Here is a 20,418-nt window from a genome sequence, read left to right on the forward strand (position 1 = left end):
CGAATGTTGGAATGTATTAACGACGACGTGTGCAGTGTGCGATCAACACAAAACAACTCAGACGGTGACTCGCTACGATTCGCCTGTCGGGCACGATGCCGGCCAGTTGCAACAAGGACCTGGCCGGCGGATGGTGATTTCGGTGGTGGCTAGTGGGTAAAACAGCGTGCGGCGGGCGGCACGGCGGACATTATGAATCCGATTTTGTGCGATTTTATAGCCGGTTCCTTCGGGGGTAAGTGGTAGTAGCTGCTACGGCAGCCGTGGTGCCGCAATGGCGTTGTGACTTCATCCGTTATCGCCCCACCACCAGGAGCCTGCGGACTGTTGGTCGGTCACCCGATGGACACGGTGAAAGCGTGGCAGCAGAATTCGAACTACGGCATGGGCAGCGCCATGTACAACATCATCATACGCAACAACGGGGTGAGTATAGGCCGTCGGGTGTCCGTGTTGATGGCGGAACCGTCGTCACCGTCAGCGTGCGTGGCCCGTTTACGTGTTGACCCGCGCGACCCATCGGCTGACTCTGTTGTGGCCACGGTACAGGCACGGAAGCGGGCGTGTGTTTATTTCCGTTGGGACCGGTGCCAAATATAGAACCCGCCACTGGCGTCGGTCGTGATGGTCAGGGTCTCGCGTGGCCGTTACCCACCGCTTCCTCCCACACACAAACACACACTAATCGGTTGTCGTTCCCTTTCCCTGAACAGCTGAAGGGATTCTACCGCGGGATGTACTTCCCGCTCATCTCGAACGGTGCGCTCAACTCGATCGTCTTCGCTGTCTACGGTTCCCAGTTGCGGTACTTACAGAAACAGTAAGCATAGCCACGGAACACGGCTCCGTCCGTACCGCGTACAAACCTGCTGATCCTATTTCCGATGGCCGTAGCACCCGCTCGGATCGATTGCGGAAAGCGTACTGGCGGAAGCACGTGTTTATTGCCGGTTCCGTCGCCGGGCTGGCGCAAGTTTTTCTCGCCTGCCCGATCGAGGTGGTCAAGGTGCGGCTGCAGACACTGTCCTGTGAGTATCGCGAACGTTGGACCTTCAGTTATTCATTTAAAGCCACGGGTCTGGTCTCCAGTCAGATGTGCGATACTCAATTCAGTACCCATTTCGCTCTCCCCACAGTTATCGGGCATCCGTGGGCTTGCCTGAAGGACATCTTCCGACGCGAAGGCATGTCGGGCATCTACCGGGGCATCACACCGATGATGGTCCGTGATGTATTTCCGTACGGGGTCTACATGTATGTGTACGAATACATGCTCGAAATCGAACAGCGGTTGCACCGACTGAGCAAGGATCGTGCGGCCGGGGCAACGATCGGGGGTGCACTTCAGGCGTCACTCATTGCGACGGCCGGCGCCGTCGCCGGCGTTGCTTCGTGGCTGTTTATCGTGCCGTTCGATGTGGTGAAAACGGTGATGCAGGCGGAAACGGATCCCACCGTACACAAGAGCATGATGCACTGTTTCCGGTCGCTGATCAAGGTGCGCGAGGCACGCAAGTGCACAAACAAAAACTGTCCTCTTTTCTACCGATTCCGTTAACCCACAGAAACACGGATGGCGTTCACTGTTTCGGGGCAGCTGGATGATCATCGCCCGTGCGGCTCCCGTCAATTCGGCCACCTTCCTCGGGTACGAGTATTGTCTCGAAAAATGTCAAAACGTGTCCAACGCAGCGTGAAAAGCTTCCGGCTCCCAGGCGGACCGTCGGATCCTGCCGGTGCTACCAACGTTGTGCCTGCTGTGTCGGCCTCCTTCCGACGACGACAGAGATGGGATGGACTCGACATAACTCGACGATGTATTTTATGTTCAAATTATTCTAAGTATTTATACGTACGGTTAATAAATGTTGCATGTTGCCCGTCGAGATGGGCACCGCCGTATACAAACCCGTTCACCGAAACCGGCTCCGAAATCAATTTTCGCCCATCGTCGCTTTCTCGCTTTGTTTCATATAATTTTATTTTCCTTATATAGATTTTTTTGTTTGTTTTTAATAATTATATAATATTATTTTTCATTACTTTTTTAAACACTTTAGTTTTACTAACATTTTATTTGTTTCCGTTTTCCTCTGCCTCCTTCTTCGTTTCACCTTCGCTCCGCTTGCCGCCTGGCTGCACAGTTTGTCGGTCTCTCATTTCTTATTCTCGTGTTTACTCTGCTGCAATCTCACGTTTACCATTTCGATCTTGCAGTTTGGTTTAGCACTCACCACTTCGCAGCGTTTGGGTGTTCAACAAGTTTTGCACGGCTTACATGGCTACTACTGCTGCTTCCTGCACACTACCTACAGGTGTGTGCCGCTTCCGATGCCTTCAATCGGCGCGGCTTGTGGTAGGCAGGCTATTTGCTCTCGGGTTCCCTGTTATCTGGCGTGTTGCTTGCCACTGGTTGCATCATGTACATCGTTTCTTAAGGGCGCGTTTGTTTCTGTTCATACTATTGTTTTTTTTCCGTTCTCTATCGCGCCAGTTTTCATCGGCTAACGGTTTGTTCTTTTCGCGTCTATCATTGTTTGTAGTTCTTGTTTTGTTTTTGTTTTGTTTATTTGTATATACTCTTTCTGTTTCCCACTGCTCACACAAACATGCGATGCGATATAGTGTTACGGTCGGTGTTGTTATTCTGTCGCCTACCTTTGTTCTCCACCTGATTTTTATTTTATTTTTTTCGCTTTTGTTGCCTCTATTTTCTTTACGCACCTTCTCTACACAGTGTCATTCTTTGTTTTGCATGTGAACGCCACGCTAGAGTGTTCTTCTATGCTTTTGTTTTGTTTTACTACTTTTTTTATCATCGGCACAGCATTCTTCTACTAGCAAAGCAGGCCTCTAGTAGCCTGGTGTATGGGTGCTTTGTTTTTCCACTTGCCATCGCTCCGCGTTTGGCGCGGAACTCTACAGAAACTATGCTTGGGGGGTTTACACGTGTGTACAGAGTGTGTGTTGTCACTGATAACGGGAAGGTGATGGCGCCGATCTTGCTTATGATGTGCCGCTGAGCGTGTGCTCATTTGTGTATGGGTGTGTGTGTGTGTGTGCGTGTGAGCATACTTATTGTTTTTGATTTCTAGTTTCCAATAAGTTACTGTTACTGCACACACAATTACCACACCGCCGTACTACATACAACTGACTGATTGGGCTTACTTTAAGCTTTTCTGATGTTTCCATTTCTTTAGACAAACAAAATTTGTCGTTTTCTTCCTCATTTCGATTCACACACACACGCACACACACTTTGAGGCGCACACTTTTTTGTTTATTTTTAGTATACGCTGTCATTTTATACGTTGTGGATTTTTTACTTCTTTTTACAATCGCTCCTCGCTTTTAACCCTAATTCTACAACAAAGCACTGCACTGCTTCATTTTTCTTCATTGATTCTACATCGGCGTACGGTACCTTGTTCTGCTGTCTTCCTGCCATGGTGAACGGTTCTAGATTCCTGCGAGTGTCATATGTGCACCGCGTTGTACCTAGCATGGCGGCCACTAAACGAACTGCATCGTTCCGTTTCACATTGTTTTATCTAGGTTCTGCTTCGCAGATTTCTTTTTCTTTATGCGCGCTCATCATTCAAACCCTAATTAGTCCTCTCTCGCACGCACTGGTTTGTAATCGTGTACAGATAGTCTGGGGCTTGCTGTTATCTTTGTCTTGCGCTGCTCTCTCAGTACACTTAATGTTGGTGATCCACCGTACTTCACATCCGATCCTGCTGCTCCTCCTACTTCCTTACGGATCATCCAATGTTTGAAAACGTCTGAGACTATTGATAGCGATCCCATTGGGCTCGCGAGTAGTGCGTGGTTCTTCAAACTCGGCCGTATTGCCTGGGCTGCTCGTTTTGCAGCAGAGCTTCGTGAATGAATGGGCGCATATGGAGTGTGTTGCTGAATGTTGCTAAAAGTATCTCTGCGCCTTGCGAGGCACTACACTGTTTTTGAGATACCATTTTTACGTCAACAAAAGTGGGGGTTACGCCTTACACCTACATTGCGAAGGAAGGACATTGCATCGGCAACGGTGATGCAATTACACAGGTAAAGAAACAAATCTTTTATAGTTGGTTCTATTCAATACACCTTATTCATCTTCTAAGCATCCCCGCGATCAATGATCGTAATACACAGCGTTGCACATTGGCCTGCCAACATAAAGTACACAAAACTTTCATTTTCTCATATGCGTCACACACCTTTACCAAAACGGCCACTAGCTCTTGTCAAAGTAAGTTTACTGACAAAGGGTGTACTAAACAGATTCGATCAAAGTCAATTATAACAAATAGCGTACAAGCGAAGAGAAGAAGGATTATCTAAAAACATACATCATTCAAATATTCGATACGCCCTCGAAAAGGACAAGTGACGAAGAAGACAAAAAAACACAGAACGTAGTCAGCGCAGCACGAAACGTCGCCCATTTACAGCACCATACGGACGAAAGAACTGAAGTTGCCCAAATTCAGTCAATTTATACGGCTCAAAACACAGTGGCTCTGCAATTGTAATGCTTGAACTTCAAAGAAAACATGCAGATGGCGCATCATAGCAACCAGACCACCGGAACCTACACAATCCACACATGTACATCATCGTCAGCATCATCGTTACATACCCTTTCGAAAAAGATCCGCCGTTTGTTCCTGCCAACCGTTCTTCGCTGAAAATGTAGGCATATTTTCGCCACATCCGTTTTTCATTTTCATGATTTTTATTGATGCATTCATCTGTGTGTGTTCATTGCTTCCGCTTTACTGAGTACAGTACTAGTGTTATTATTAGCAGATTAATTAACCGCAACGGGTTGTTTAAATTCTTTTCTACGCTTCCTGTCTGTTACGTTGTTCTGCCTCCTGCGCCTGAACGTTGCGTGATATTCGCGACGTTTCACAAAATTAGCTCTTTACGATAGAACAACCATACGTATAGTAGTATAGCATACGCAAAATACGCTGGATGTGGGCTCATTTGGGATACGCATTTTGAATCAGTGGTTAAGAGTTCACTTCTCTCTGCATGATACACACTGATGTTCTAAGGGTAAAACCTTTCAGAGTTCTGTATGTTTTGACCTCAACTGTTTGCGAAGATTTGCGTGCAGCACTAGCTCTAGTCACTGACCGCTTGTGGTTGCTTACGTGTTCGTGTCTCGAGAGTCTAAAGTACGCGTGTGTGATGAACCAGGTTGGAAAAGAACTGGAGGTTTTACATAACGAAGCTTGTTTTTGGCAATATCCCACCGTTTTACACAAGAATGGCTCTCGCAGGTTTTGTTTCGCAAACGGAACATGTCAACTGGAAAAATTGATGATGACAAGATAAAGCGTGTTAGTGAGGAAAGCGGTAATCGGTTAAACAAAGACGTCAAAAATAAGCAACCGACCGTCTGCGAGTGTAATGAAAAACAAAATTTAAACTGAAATGTCTTTAGATTCATCGTTCATTGAATTTGGACTGCATAGGATTACTGTCAATATGTATCTTTAGTTATTTTTGTAGTCTGTAGTAGTCTGTAGTAGTCTGTTGCGTCGATTTCTGTTGCTAGAAGAAGCACTACTTCTTACGTTAGGAAATAGGTCAGGTCGGTCGATCGGTTTCGGCGCCCGACACTTATGCTTTGCATAGTTCATATCGTGCACAGAGAATGCGCTTAAGACTTGATATTTTATGATTCTCCTTTGTCTATTTGTCACTCATGTTTGCCATTAAGGTGGAGAGCAAGGAGCAGCAGTGTGTGTGTGTGTGTGTGATCGGAAATATGCTTTGTTTTCCGTCTAAACATTGCTCACTATTGGTTGCTTCCCTACTTAAATCGTGTACACAACGATGTGAATTTCATCATTGTTAAAAACGGCCAACAGTTAACGGCGAGCGACCCATTCGAGACATACACACGCACACCCATATACACCCATACACACCCAAACACGCATACCATACGAACAACAAAAGCCAGCCACAGAGCATCATGACACACTCAGCAGTTCTTATTCAACACGCGCACGGAAATCACACTCTGACCCACCACAACATCATCTGTTCCACAAACACTTTCTAGCCCTTTTGCTCGCGTGCTTTTGCCGCCAGTGGTAATCCGCGATGCCCTTTATGCAAAACAAAAAAGTGTTCTGTTCTCTATAAGAATCGATCTCATATTCTCGTCTTCCTTCCATATTCTCACTGCCTAGCGTGTTTCGCGAATAATAATAACTAATTTATAATTATTCATATAACTACAACAAATACACCGCTTCCGTTTTTCTGCTCCTCTATCAGCGTGTGGGTTTAATTTCTAACTTCAGCTTCACCGCAGCTCTACAGTTTTGTGTGTACTCTCTTTTTTGCATGCTATCAAGTGATGTAGTTCCCTCTATTTGCATCACTGTGGTGGTATGTGCACATATTCCAATGATTTTAGTTTTGTGTTTCTTCGCGTTTGTTGTTCTAGTGATACGATGATTTATGCGCCATGCCTTGTTATTTCGCGTTCTACATTCATCACCCACCGCACAGCACAGCAGCACACACCGTCTTCTCCGCCCGAGCGCCTAGTCAAAATCCCCTCCGCAAGTGTCCCCTCTGTTTTAGTATTGTTACTATGTCTAGAATATTAAGCACGGTTGTTTCAGTATTTTCCCATACTTCGGTGTATTTTTGTGAATGTGTGTGTATGGTATCCGCTGGGTACTTTCTTTTAACCTTTTATCATCATTGTTCTGTTCTAAATATGTTTTCTCGTTTTTTTTTTTAGTTTTCCCTTAAATTCCCAATACTTTGACCTGGATTTTTGTTTTAATTTTCACCCTACAATAGTGTTTTCGATACGTACATCGAAGCAACGCCAGCTAAACCCGGTCCCAGTCCGGTCCGGCTGGTGCTGGTTGTATAGCTGATGCGGCACATTTGTTACTCTCTCTGCGTATTGGGAGATGTTTGTTTATGTGTCTATTTAAGTGCCTGTGTGTGTGTGTGTGTGTGTTGTGGTTGGTTGGTGATGTGTGCTTTTTATGATTAGATGCAAATGAAAAGGTTATTTCCTACGGTTTCCGACGATTAGAGTGTTTCCAATATCGCCACACTACGGTTGTATTATCTTCTTGCGGCTTTTTGCTTTTTTTTTGAAAACCCGGTGGTAAAGCGTGTGTGTTAGTTTATCTTGTTGCCAACAGTTATTTTATTCCACTAGAATTGTACACTTTGGGCATGTTTTTATTTGTGTTTCGGCCACATGTAATTTGTTATGGATCTTCTATATATATATATTCTTATCTTTTGTATATATTTCTTCTGGTTTCCTTCATCAACATTTATTTTACTCTTCTGAAAGTCTTTTTGGGCCATATCATTGTGGTATTTGCATTTTGGTAATTTCGCCCGAACGCCCAAACAAAATCAAAAAGCACGAAACGAAAATGAATGCAAAGTTGTCGGAACTTGTTTTTAGAGAGGTTATCACGAGAAGTACTTTTGTTGGTTTGAACAGCTAAGTAAGCTGTTGGAGCGAACCGTTCGAATGATTGAGCGATGATGTTAAACAACAAGCCACAAATAGCAGCTGCCGGTTTGGTTTTAATTTCTTCGGAACAAGAAAGAATGTTACAAATCAGCAAAGGAGCACTCTTCGAAAAAAGAAACACGGTTTAGCACTTTGTCGTATGTACACCTACTAACCATTCGCCTATTGTACGGCTCTCGCAAACACATAGTATAACCTTCGTAACGAGCGGAACGTGTTTGACTGTTTTCCGAGTGAAATACAAGGCTCTGACAGTTTATGTTCCCCCGATCAATAACGTTAGAAAAGGCTGGTAAGTAGATATGTTACAAACATAGTTTCTATAACGCCAATGATCATCGAGGGCAAGATGAAGTCATGTGTTCCATCCCACACTGAATGATTGAACCAATCGCGCAACAAGCAAGAAAAGTCGGTAAGGCGAGAAAGGGATTGCGCATCGAAACAGTTTAACGCAAACCACACTCCGGCAGCTGCATTTAGGCTGTATGATTCGATATTTACCACTCGCACTCGCAGGGGGAGGCGCATATCGAATCTTATCATATTTGTTTCTGCATTATTATCCTGTGTGCTTGCCCTTTGCATCTTGTTTCCACTAGTTTTATTCGTCACTAGTTTTGTTTTGTGTTTAACAATAGGGTAATTAATGCCTTTGTTTAGAATGATTGAATTTGCTTGTTTCGTGATAATATTATTACGTTCATTTAACGATCGAATGTTAGAATATCGTACTACAAATGTTGAGAGGCGAGATGGTCGTGAGCCGCTTTCTGTTCATGTGTTTCTTTCCCTTTTGGCTTGCCGGTCAGTGTACATGATATTCATGTGTGTGTAGTAGCTGCGTGTTCGTGCGTGTTGCTGTACCTTGGTATGCATGTCACTGAAGTTGGTGATTTTAGAAAAAATATTATTCAGTACATCACTTGGCCCCCGCCTCAACCGCAGACGAGTTATGCTGCTGGGAGGTGCCGGAGAGTGCATTAGCGGAACCGGTACCACCAGCGGACCCCGGAGGCTGAGAGCTGATGCCGCCTGCGCTACTATTGTTATTGTTATTGCCAGTCGAATTTGCCGACGAGGGCGACGAGGATGATGATGTTGATGTAACGGTCGGTGATGATAGCTGGTTGGGATTTAGCTGCACATTGCCGGTGCCACCAACCAGCGGCGTGTTGTCCTGTATTAGCCCTCCCGCCGACTGATTGGCGAGCTGATTTTGATCCTTATTTGGCGCACGGGACGATATCTCGAGCTCATTCAGACGCTTCCACAGCTCTTCGCGCTCTCGTTCCCGTCGCTTTTCTCTGCCAATTCCGGGAATGGGTTAGAAGCGGCATCGGGAGAGAGCAACAAAAAGGAAGAAAAAGTAACAGGATAAGTTATGCAAGGACGTATTGGGCACACAAATGCTTTGAGGAAATGATTTATTGAAAGCAACAGCGATAAAACAAGCAAACACCGAACGAGCGGTGTCGAAAACTTACTTCTGCCGCTCCGCCTTATAGCTTGCTGTTAGTTCGTCGAACAACTTCGAATTCATTTCCATAAACGTTTTCAGAACGTTGTAGACCAATGCAACAATCGTCTGGTTCCAGTGCTCCTTGCTGATCCGGTAGAGCGCTGGGAACATAATTGGCATTATAACGGCATTGTTGTCCTCGATCAGCGACATTGCATATTCATTGTTCCAGAAGTAGAGTGCTCGCTCGGCCACCTGGAGTAAGTATTTTATGAATTACACACACGGCTTTTTTTTCTCTACACTATTCTCAACATACCTGGAAGTGGGGACTGGAAACGCACTTGGCGATTTGTCGGAACAGCGGTTCCTGTATTTTGACAAACTGTGGCGGCTCAATCACGTCCAGTATCTCTTCAATCTCCCCTAGAAACATCACCTCCTTCTGCGAGCATGTCTTTGGCCAGAATTTCAATAAACCCCGCACTACTGGTTCGGTCAGGGAGGCGTCCTTCTCGAGGAACTGCACCACGCAATAAGCGAGTTGCGCATGGTATAGGGACAGCACTTTTACTTTGTGTAATGGCAACAGAACCTTCACCAAAAACTGTTTATGTTCTGCCTTCAACGGTAGAGCAAAACCGTTGATTATACTGTGGGATAAATTGAAAAAGAAAAGTAAACAAATTATTACGGACCGAGTAAAACTATATGGAATAATTTGATCTGAGTTTTAGACTCTTTCAAATATTACTTATTGAACTTATAAGATACATCTTACTATGCACAGCACAAAGCATGAAACAAATTACGTTCCTTACACATAATGAGATGGTTTGGAACATTACAAATGTTGCTCAAAAACAAACAAAATGTTGGTCAAAATTGTCTTACAAAGCAAATGTAAAACCTTAACCTTACTCAACGTCCGTTTCATGACAGTTGGGATTTCAAATCTGTGCGGTATTATGTATTTATTTTATGAATCAATTTTTTGCCATTAGCACATGCGCACTAAACATCATCTCGCACGTCAAATAGCACTTCGGATAGTAATTTCATGACCAACTCTGCACCTGCTCCGGGTGTGTTGTACACCACGACGAACTGCTCTCTCGCTTATCGGATGAGAAAATGCACGAATTGAGCGTTCGTGTCTGTGTGTGCGTGTTTCTATTCCGGGAATACACATGCATTGTACTGTACTGCACGGGTGTTGTGTTCGGTAGTCTAAGCTTAGAAGCTCTTAATCTTTAAATGCGATGGAATGTTTGAACTCAATTTCAAACTTGTTCTGATTTCAACTTTTAACACAATTAATAAAAAAGAAACAAAAGTAAACCAACAAGAGTCTCTCTATGTTTATATAACGAAATAATCAATGAACCAAAATCATTTGTAAAGATGAAAAGAAATATATCAATATTTGGTTTGTTTCAGCTATTTAAATGAAATACCAAAAGGAATGAACAGTACATAAAAAATGGCAGAAATAATTGTACATGTTCTTCAAAGCAAACGAACCCTCAGTCAATGTATTGTTTACCTTTAATGCTAGAATGTTTACAATCTTACCTTCCCAAAATCTCCAAGAGCTCGCCGACACCGTTGAAGTGTTCCGTTTCGTATATAAAACGTAGGAATATATTATTAATTTGCTTACGAATAAAAGCACGTAATCCTAAGAATTTCCCATAGATACGATGCAACACGGTTTTCAGAAAGTCGCGTTCCCTCGGGTCTTCGGAATCAAACAGTTCCAAAAGCTGGAAAAGCATCGAAAATCAAGAAATAATTATTACTTGCAATAGAATGTTTACGTTTTAACGATTGCGACAATACCTGTAGTACAAATTTCTGGTCAATGACTTTCTTTCCGAATGTTGCCTGGAAGTCGGCTGATTCAAGAAACCGAAGAAAAACTTCATACACCAGCTGCAGATGGGGCCAAGAAGCTTCTAAGGTGGGATCATCCTCTTCAGGATCGAAGTCAGGGTTTTCGCTAGGCGGCAGGGTTCTAAACAAATTAACCGATATCTGCAAGAAGTTAAGAAGTGAAACCGATCAATAATACTGTTGAATACCTTATCAAAACTCGGTTATCGCGCACTTCAGATCAGCATCTATACCGAAGCGTACGTACCATTTTGATAATCTCCGGATAGACATTCTCCGTCAGTACGCCACGGCCATGTGTGATATATGCTGACAGATCGTTTAGGGCGGCCCGCTTGATTTCCTTCCCCTTCAGATCCGACAGGGGATCCATAAAATCGAAAGACACGCAACATTGTCGCAGCTTGCGGATAAACAACTCCTCTTGCTCTAAGCTGGAACAATCCACTAAAAAGACGCAAAATATTTAACCACGCGAACGAAAACTAATATTATACAACTTCATTCATTTTTGCTGCTACTAATTGAAATACGTTTGAGATACAATCGAAAAACGAAAGAAATGGAAGGTTCCACCAGAGCACTGTGACCGAATGCATGTTCAAGACTTAATACGCATGGTTATTTTCATGCACTTCCTGCCACTGAGTGCTTTTCATCGGGAATAGCGCACCCGTAACCTACGAACCTTCCCCTCGCGTGCTGACCTACCTTTGAGTGATGGCAACTGTTGCAGTTCGACATCTTGTGAATTCCTGTACCGTGATGAGCCCTGAGATTTTTTGCTTTTCTTCTTGAGCGAGCGTTTGGCAAACGGATCGATTCGATCTACGAAGGTTCCAGCCGACATTGTTTGGCCTGCAGGTTGCAGTGCTATGTTGTTGTTCCGCTGTGCTTGTATATTTTACTTCTGCTTTATGAAATACTTGGGTCTTTTTTCGTGGTGTTTGCAGGAGCCCTTCGTGCACTACCGTAGAGTCAACACGATGGTCGAATGAGCCAAGTAGTATTCGCCACCAACGTCGCAAGCTGCAGCATAGACTCCTTAGGGTTCACTCTAGATGTTGATGAGGGCGCCCCGCAAGAGCTATTTCACACACTTCACGCACTAGCACGACCTATACAGCAGAAGTCAAAAATGTTGGAGGGATTAGTTTCCACTGCTGGTACTATCAATCGTAATCGTGTCTCTAAACACGCGTCAGAGTCGTCGACGTATGGTGCAACTTTAGTATTTTTATCCCTTCTATTACAATCACACTATGTGCACCACATAACAATGCTGAGCACAAACTGATGACTTCTTCACGAATGATTTTTGTTGATTGTGATCCACAGCCGTATGTATGTAACATATGTATGTATGTATGTATGTCAACCAGTACATCAACCAAAAGCACCGGTAGAACTTAACGGGATATAATTTTCATCCACTACACGATTAATTGTGACCGCTAAAACTGTCCTCCATCAATACCTTCAGAACACTGTTTTGCAGGCGCTAGTGTCACACCATAACCACCATTTCCCCGGGTTTCTGTGTGCTGGCTTGGCTGGCTGCACAGAGTAACTATAAAACGGTAACAAAAATATTAGTAAACAGTTTTCGTATTTGTCCATTAAGCGCATCGGGAAGTCCAACGTGAACTCCTTCATAAACTGTTTCCAATTGTTGCAAATGTTGCAAATATCACACAAAGATGGACATTTAAAAATTTGCCGCAACACTCCATTCAACCTCCATTGTTCAGTAATTGTTAATTAGTCCAATCATCTTCCGTTTATCATATTTCGTGCAGCACTCATCGATTTGTGCACCTTTTTCACTATTTGTTAAACAGCATCTCACGATATCAGAAACGATATTTTCGTATTTATCTGAAAAAGAGAACAAATGAAAATGTATTAAATTATTGCTGATCACATGGGTTGATTTCAACATATAAACATTGTATTTAATATGATCTTTAAAAACATTTACAAAATATAATTGAACATAGTTACCACCTAACACTGAATTGATAGCATATCACCATAATAAGTCAAGGTAGTTATCGGCCAGAAAAAACGATGTACTGCCTCGCTTCGGTGTGCTCTGTCCACCTGTCCGGTTGACGAAAGTTAATACTTCAAGAAAGCAACTCAATGAATCTTAATAATGATGCTAGCAAGAACTAGTTTGACTTCTTGGCCCTGCCAGTCTACGGAGCGACAGTCATATCCTTTTTGTGCTCTTTATGGTCACAGATACAGATTGAAACTTATGAACGTATTGACGCGCAAAATTGTAAGAAGATCGCCGCTCTTTGCACTAAGAAACCAAACACAATTTAATGTTTCGTTAGTTTTCCGCTTTAGCATCTCTGTTGTCTTAAAGCTGCTCTGATGATGTTCGCACTGTTCAATGTTTTCCTTCTAACTCGATCAAACGATCGGGAAAGGTGACGACGAACATTTGCACGAGCAGCGAATCAACAGCACTAAATCAATTAACAATGACCGGCAAGATGGGTTTGCCGATTCCCACTAGCAATCGATAGGGTAAAAACGGAATGTGCAAGATTCGTGTGCGTATCGAGCATTTCCAAATTAGAGAGCTTATTGTTCAGAACATTCGCTTGTGTTGCAATTATCTTTCATTTCGCAAACGACGCTCGCCTGTGTAGCGGTGAAAACTGGGCATATCAAACAGAATGTATTCGAGAAGGAATTTTCAATGGTTAAACACATGCAAATCGGCGACGGTCGATGGTGGGAAAAAGGTCAATGATTAATCTACTCTAAGCATCACCTGTTCGTTTGCACGCAGCTGCCTACCACCTTCTACCGATCACATGCTGCACATCAGGAATATCATTCCATCACCGGCCTGATTCCCTTGTGCCCCGATGACCGTGAACTTGTACATTCGTCATCTAATCAAACGTAACACTTTAGACCGGCTGACACAATACATTCTCTCGAACAGCATACCATTAGCCGATGAGTAGAATCGTCGTCTTCATTGCGACGATCGAGAAATGACTGCAAAAGTCATTAAAAGGTTCACATGTACAGACCAGGACATGGACCCATAGGTCGACGAGAAGTTGTCAATAGTTTCAACATAGTATTGTGATCTTCGGAGGTTGATGAAATGTAACAATCAGCATTAGTAAGAAGCCGTTTGCTCGCTAGTAAAAGCGAACTATGCTCTAAAATTTGTAAAAACAGTCCAATTTCGACGAGTCGATAGGAGCATCTAAAAATAGGTGATTGTACTTTACAAAAATATCATCTCATGATCGGCGGCTCTCCGAGTGTCGTGTACTCGAAAGACGCGCTCTGTTCAATCTCGTTGGCATTATTATTCAAATGAATAATTAACTAAAGTTATAACTTGAGGCTTAGCAAACATGAATATCTAGAGGATTGTTATTGTTCACAATAGTCCTTCGCAATAGTTTAAATTTCTAAATAGTTTAAAATCAGGATACATATTAAAACCTTGGTACCCCGTAGGCGCAGTTGATGTTACTAACGACCGTAATGGAATAAGATCGACAGCTAGCTACGGTTTCTGGACGCGCCAGTGTCGATGGTTATCGCCAGTTATTCTAATATTCCTGCATACACGGCGTGGCGTGGTTAGACATGCAAAAGTACCATGTGGGTGTATAGACGAAGGCTACGCAAAGATCAATTGAAAAATATGTTTGTACACTGTACAGTTTAGTATACCACTGAGTTTCGCTTTCAGCTGCAGATTTTATTTGTTTCATAGAACGAATCGTCATCTGCCACCAAATATCTTTACATATGCACGTTAAATATGAAATATCAATAAATTCGCGTGAATTCCGTTGACGGTAGGTACAAATTTAGCTGACGTACAGTAAATACAGATGTTTATGTCCGTTCAAACCGTACCATGTGTAACGTTCTGATCAGCATTTAACATAATTTAGTGTGACTTCTTTTGTTACCAATATGCGCGATCATTCGATCTCTATTACGAATCTTTTCAATTATTATCCGTTTTACCCGTGCAAAGCAGACATTGATCGTGTAATGGAACTTCAAAGATCGCTGACGAATTCGCAGGTGTTCCAAGAGAGAATGTGTTAGTGAGACAAGCGCCAGACATGATTGCAGTGCTCCGTCGCGCTATCTTACAACTGTTGAACTGTAGTGATAAAAACTGAATATGCAAACAACCCCGTCGCCAACACTAATTCACACAGTATGTCTTTGCTAGATTATGTAATGTAGCGAGTAAACTCGGCTTAAACTTATGTACAACTTGCGCCTAAAATTCGTCCAATCACACGTCCAACAGTAAACCACACACAAAAAATCCCCATTTTAATACTTTTTTCAACCAGTTACTGATTTGTTAAATCTAAAAAACCAAATTACAAACAAAGTTTAAAATTTTGGCGACTGATGCCTAAGATTCTCTAAACTTATTTTTACGTTCTCCAGCCATATAATCTAAGAGGCCCTTTCACTTGTAATTCACAACACATTCTAAGTGCCATTATAAGCAATCGCATCAGTATGAGCGAAGGCAATGTTGAAAAACGGGACAAGAAACAAATGATGCAAGCGTAGCTAGGACCTGCATAGGATATGATCGAAAATGTGCATGAAAGAAGTAGGCTCTGATTCGCCAATCGTGCATGGTTATCCTGAGCTAAACGAAAGCCACAATCAAATAAGGAAATTGACAAAATTAGTACATGGGTTAGAGACGAGGGATGTAAAAAGTAAAATAAATACCAGAGGGAAGAGTACGGTTGTAGAGGGTATATAAGCAAACGTATAAATGGAAAATAAAAGGGTATACTAAGAAGTAACGGGTGACCCTTATCGTACTAACACACTATTGCTTCTAGAGAATGAACCATGCGCATGAACCTTAAATGTTTCCAATGTGGGATGTAAGTACATTGTTCAATTTTCTTGCATTTCCGACTGCTGTTTCCCAGACTGATTTTCCGCTCCACTCGTTGCAATCGTTGTTACTAAAAAACGCTGCGTTTTTTCCGTACATTACATTGAAATATTTTCGTATCTTTCGAAAATTTTCTAAATATTAAAGCGATACTCAAAGTTCACAAACACAACCACCGCACGCACTAACATCATCACTTGAGCTGTCAAATAAGTATCTGAAGGAACCGACTCGCGGCACTTCAGGAACTCAGCTGAACTCACTGATCAACGTACAAAAGCACACGGATTTGACAGATGCGATGCGCCGCTGCAAATTTTCATGAACAAACTACTGATTTTTGTAAACTTTCAGCACGTTTGAAGGAAAATCAAAGAGTCCTTCGCAAACCTGTATGCTGCTCAAATGCTCTTCGTTAACCCACCACGCTGTGCATACATGTGCTGCTGGTATGGCAGAGAACGACCTCATCGCCCTCTCGCCACCTACGGCACCGTATTGTGCGCGGTAATAGAACGGATGGACGACGAGAACAGCGACGCAAGGTTATGGATCACCACTACGGGATGATAGACACACACACAACACAGCGATTGGGCTACACACTACTCACATGACAAACTTAACTTTGCCACAAATGGAACTTTCTGTTTGTTTCCACCTTTTGCTCTCCCCGAATGCAACCAAACTCGGTAGGCGAGCGATGTTTCTACAAAATTCCCTTTTCTCGTTCCACGTCCGATAATCTTGTTAGGCTGTGCACGGCTAGGCGACCGAAACACACACACCATCCGCAACAAAGCACCATACAATCGTCGAGAGCCTTTATGATATGCATGCAAACTTTTACGCTTTTCGCGACACACAATAGCGACGACCTAGAGGAACCGTGCGCATAGTACATGCGAACGATTGACCTTACTAATCCCACTGCAATTGAGTGGATCCGAGTAAGGCTGGCGATACGGAACAAACCTAACATAAGCGATATTTTCCACACTCCTGTGTCACGGCGTGGACGTTCCGCTGCTTGCACGTATCCGCCACATTCTGCAACGTACTAGCCGGAAAAAACTGAATCGAAAAGCTTGTGCACTACACTACAACCGGTTTGTATCGTCGAACAAAAGGAGCAACCCGGGGTGGTGTGCTGCTGCTGCTGCTGCTGTTACTCTGGTCCTGGCAATTCTGTCACGAATCTGTTCACAGGCAACGAGGCGGTGGCACTGCATAAAGGGTTGTTCAGCAGGGGTCGAGTAAACGACGAACAGCGGCCGCGACACTTAACCGCCTCATCACAAGAACTCGGTGTGGCGTATACTGACACTCGAGTAGTAGCAACCCATAATTCGCAAAGCGATTCAAACACTTCCTCCAATAATATGTAAATAAAAATCAAAATGGCGGAGCGAATTGAGCGATGGGGGCGCTCACCACGCCACTCATTCGATAAGCTCCACCAGGAAAGTGGGGAGAAAAGAGCGCGACGGAGCCAGAGAGAGAGAGAGACACACACAGAAGAACCCACCTCTTGCCCCAGCGTAGGCAAAACTAGCTCACCAGTTTTGTTGACAGCCATTTCCACCAAACAACAATTCCTGCAGGAGGAAAACGAGCAAAGCAAGCTTAATAAATAAATACGGCTAGCATCACGATACTGTGATCGTGAAAAACGTGGTTATAAATAAGATAACTTTTGTGCAAACAAAATAAATCAGATTAACAACAGTCGTTGGAACAATGAACGATGTCTATCTTGAATTCAGGCACAGCTCAAGCTTGTTGCTTTAGTTGCGAAGTTTGAAAAAACCAATTGCTCAATTTACTTGATCGTGTGTCACCTTTATGGCGACTACCGGTCAAATTTCTCCTTTTCGTACTATGTTTTTGTTGAAAATTGAATGGCTGATGAATTTACCGCTTTAAGCAATCGATCTCCATCGATTTCTTACAGAAAAACAACAAAAGTGAATAATGTTGTGGTATTCGGATTAGCGATAAAATGTCTTGTCTCATGTCTTAAAGCCATCAAACATTGATAAACAAAAGTTGTGCATCAATGTTACGATAAACGAAATTATAAGGATAGCGAACGGTTGATACAGAAAAACTCTATTTCATTTTTTCTTCTCTTGTGTGTCCAGACTCAGGTTATTGCATGACCTTATACAGCCAAATAAATTAAATCGCTAGCTCGCTAGACGTCTACTAAAACTATTTATCATAAAATTCATTTGCAGATGACTGCAGATGACGATCGCGCTGCTGCTTCATAACACAGGGAAGTCCTGCGATTGTATGTGTTCGACGGAAGTTTAAAGAAAACCGGCGCGCGGTCATTCGGCTACAATGTGACGCACGGCTACAGAAAGAAAATATGTGAAACCACAGTAAAATTAACGACCCATGTCGTCACGATTCAACTACTCTCTGAAGTCACAATGCGCACGAGGGCAGCGCAAAACGCTTTCTCTGATATAAAAGAAATTTTTCATGTGCATAAACACACCTTTTCCGTTATACTTCTTTCTTGAAAAATAAAAACAAACAAAACAGCCAAAAACATCGTAAGTTGCAATCCAGGTCGACAATATTAACTTCTTTCAAACGAACTCTGCCTATTTGCTCCGAATTGCTGGAAGTTACATTATTACTTTGTCAAAATGATGGAATTAAATTTGTGTAGCTTTCGATATTATTTGAATTCCCTCGAAGACAGTGTCAAGTGACACAACTGCAAACCCAGAGCATTTTACGTTAGAATATCACGGACGATCATGTTGAATGTTCGTCTTGCGTTGTGTCCAAATTATTCAATTCTCGTATCTTGTATCATTAATGCCTGCCACATTTTTATGGGTATTTTTTGTCGACCATAGAACTATGATCGGTTTTGTCTGGAAACCTGGCCGTCATTAAATCCTGTCATATTCTTCACATTTTCTCTGTCGCTGCGGACGGGCTTGTCACCGATACTAGTGACGAATTGTGTCTTTTAGCGGCAATGTTCGAAAACGAACACTTTTGATCTTATTCGACCATTCATCACCGCTAGTCACGCACACCAAAGAAACGTACGCAGCTAAAGAAGCATCACATCACCACGAATCTGTCCGACCAAACGTTGGTTCGCTGAGTTCCCCTCGGATTAAAAATTACGGCAAGTTTAGCTACGACCACGGGAGAGCAAGTATGAGAGGTTCGTGTTCCCGATGAGGCTGATACAATTTCTTGACTTATAGATGTGTTCGTGTACGCGAGCAAACGTGAGAGAACATTGTGTATTACGCACAGAGTGAGCCGAAAAGAGTTTTGGTAGGAGAAAAGATGACGCGCTCGCCCAATCTTCACAAACACATACAAATATTTTTACGAAACAACCACTTAAAGATATGAGAGCCACACTAACCTTCCTTGTCTCGCTCGCTCTTTCGATCGCCACTTCTCGCCGCCCGATATCCTCCGATTGTATTCGTTTCCGGGAGCAGCGATAAAGTTATCGTTTGTCATATCAGTAGCAGTTATTTGATAACTAAAAACGAATTCATCAATCCCGGCATGTTGAGGAGGGTATGTGATTCTCCAAACCGGTTATAGTTACATCCCGATCGAAGCAGCCTACGCAACACTTTTTCCAACCACTCACACACACTTACTTTACACAGCATAAAAATACACAAAAACTACCTTAGCATTGAAAGCGTGCACAGTCACTTGAGAATTATTCATTCGCTTGTTCTCCTTCAGCCGAAAGCGTTCTTGGTAGCTTTAACGGCTAGCGAAAAACCCTCCGAATCCCCCTCTAAATCAATAGAGCACAGCATGTCACCTCAAGTATCACCATTTCCGGCAACCAGCACCTTTGTCGTGGAAGGCGCAGTTTTTTCAATCGCACACACTTCCGTTACACAGCTGCATAGGCCAGTCTACACCTCCCTCCTCCTACTACAGAAGAATCAACCACTGTACACGGTGGTATCCACGGCAAGATATCTGGCACCCGCAACGCCTCGTTCCACACACTCAGTTGCAGGTAAAGCCGTCTCCGAACAATGAAATCACTTCTCAATAATACTACAGACAGACGTCACGCGATAGGCAGAAGCATTGAAATAAGTCTTCCGAGTAAAATGTTTTTTCTTCCAATCCACCGTGCTAGACGTACATTTGCAAGCTCTCTTGAAGTATTCTCGCAATACGGTACACACACTCGCACAGTGACGAACACATTGCTTTACACACTGCACACAAGCCCACACATGTACCTAGGAGCTGCAGCTACGCCGTTTTTTTCAGCCCCCTGACCGACTGTTGCGACATTATTGTGACTTACGCGAGGTTCTGCAAATTCCGTAGAGCTTACTTTTCACCGGTAATCGACTGACTGGCGGTCAATGCAGACGTGAAAGTTTATTCCAACCAACCGACGTGTACCTGCCGAACTCGTCTGCTACCGATTACTGCCTTTCTTCCTTCACACTTTTTTCTCACTCTTTTTCAGGTCGTTCCTACGGAACATATTCATCGACGACTACGACTTTTTTCGTCCGCTCTGGGGCGGTTTTTCGCCGGTCGCAC

The 20,418-nt window shown here is 43.3% G+C and overlaps 2 protein-coding genes across 4 annotated transcripts; one reads left to right on the forward strand and one right to left on the reverse strand.

Annotated features, from left to right (window-relative positions):
• Window positions 1-44: 44 nt before the first annotated feature.
• LOC128271758 (solute carrier family 25 member 45) lies at window positions 45-1,919 on the forward strand. The gene is made up of 6 exons (XM_053009390.1): window positions 45-235; window positions 314-426; window positions 714-820; window positions 895-1,028; window positions 1,137-1,498; window positions 1,566-1,919. Exons 1-6 carry the CDS (start codon window positions 193-195, stop codon window positions 1,695-1,697), a joined length of 891 nt encoding a protein of 296 aa, XP_052865350.1. The 5' UTR covers window positions 45-192; the 3' UTR covers window positions 1,698-1,919.
• A 3,616-nt stretch (window positions 1,920-5,535) lies between these two features.
• Window positions 5,536-20,350, reverse strand: LOC128271756 (serine/threonine-protein phosphatase 2A 56 kDa regulatory subunit epsilon isoform). Of its 3 annotated transcripts, XM_053009385.1 has the most exons (9): window positions 20,275-20,338; window positions 12,382-12,474; window positions 11,616-12,022; window positions 11,152-11,351; window positions 10,851-11,045; window positions 10,584-10,774; window positions 9,328-9,661; window positions 9,034-9,263; window positions 5,536-8,853 (listed from the first exon to the last, which is right to left on the reverse strand). In XM_053009385.1, exons 3-9 carry the CDS (start codon window positions 11,752-11,754, stop codon window positions 8,469-8,471), a joined length of 1,674 nt encoding a protein of 557 aa, XP_052865345.1. In that variant the 5' UTR covers window positions 11,755-12,022; window positions 12,382-12,474; window positions 20,275-20,338; the 3' UTR covers window positions 5,536-8,468. The 3 variants fall into 3 exon arrangements, with proteins under 3 accessions (XP_052865345.1, XP_052865348.1, XP_052865346.1); XM_053009388.1 differs by lacking the exon at window positions 12,382-12,474 and having other exon boundaries at window positions 20,275-20,350; XM_053009386.1 differs by lacking the exon at window positions 12,382-12,474 and having other exon boundaries at window positions 20,174-20,335.
• Between the last annotated feature and the right edge of the window lie 68 nt (window positions 20,351-20,418).

The sequence above is a fragment of the Anopheles cruzii genome, chromosome 3 (assembly GCF_943734635.1).
Source record: "Anopheles cruzii chromosome 3, idAnoCruzAS_RS32_06, whole genome shotgun sequence".
NCBI classification, from domain to species: Eukaryota; Metazoa; Arthropoda; class Insecta; order Diptera; family Culicidae; genus Anopheles; species Anopheles cruzii.

What these genes read in the sequence shown, in the direction of transcription:
- LOC128271756 (XM_053009388.1), bottom strand. Translation starts at nt 11,754, where the DNA reads ATGTCGGCTGGAACCTTCGTAGATCGAATCGATCCGTTTGCCAAACGC. An exon ending in ATCCGGAGATTATCAAAATG is followed by an intron (nt 11,046 to 11,151) that starts GTACGTACGCTT and finishes AACTTCTTGCAG; the next exon opens with ATATCGGTTAATTTGTTTAG. An exon ending in ACCAGAAATTTGTACTACAG is followed by an intron (nt 10,775 to 10,850) that starts GTATTGTCGCAA and finishes ATGCTTTTCCAG; the next exon opens with CTTTTGGAACTGTTTGATTC.
- LOC128271758 (XM_053009390.1), top strand. Translation starts at nt 193, where the DNA reads ATGAATCCGATTTTGTGCGATTTTATAGCCGGTTCCTTCGGGG. An exon ending in TATAGCCGGTTCCTTCGGGG is followed by an intron (nt 236 to 313) that starts GTAAGTGGTAGT and finishes CCCCACCACCAG; the next exon opens with GAGCCTGCGGACTGTTGGTC. An exon ending in TCATCATACGCAACAACGGG is followed by an intron (nt 427 to 713) that starts GTGAGTATAGGC and finishes TTCCCTGAACAG; the next exon opens with CTGAAGGGATTCTACCGCGG.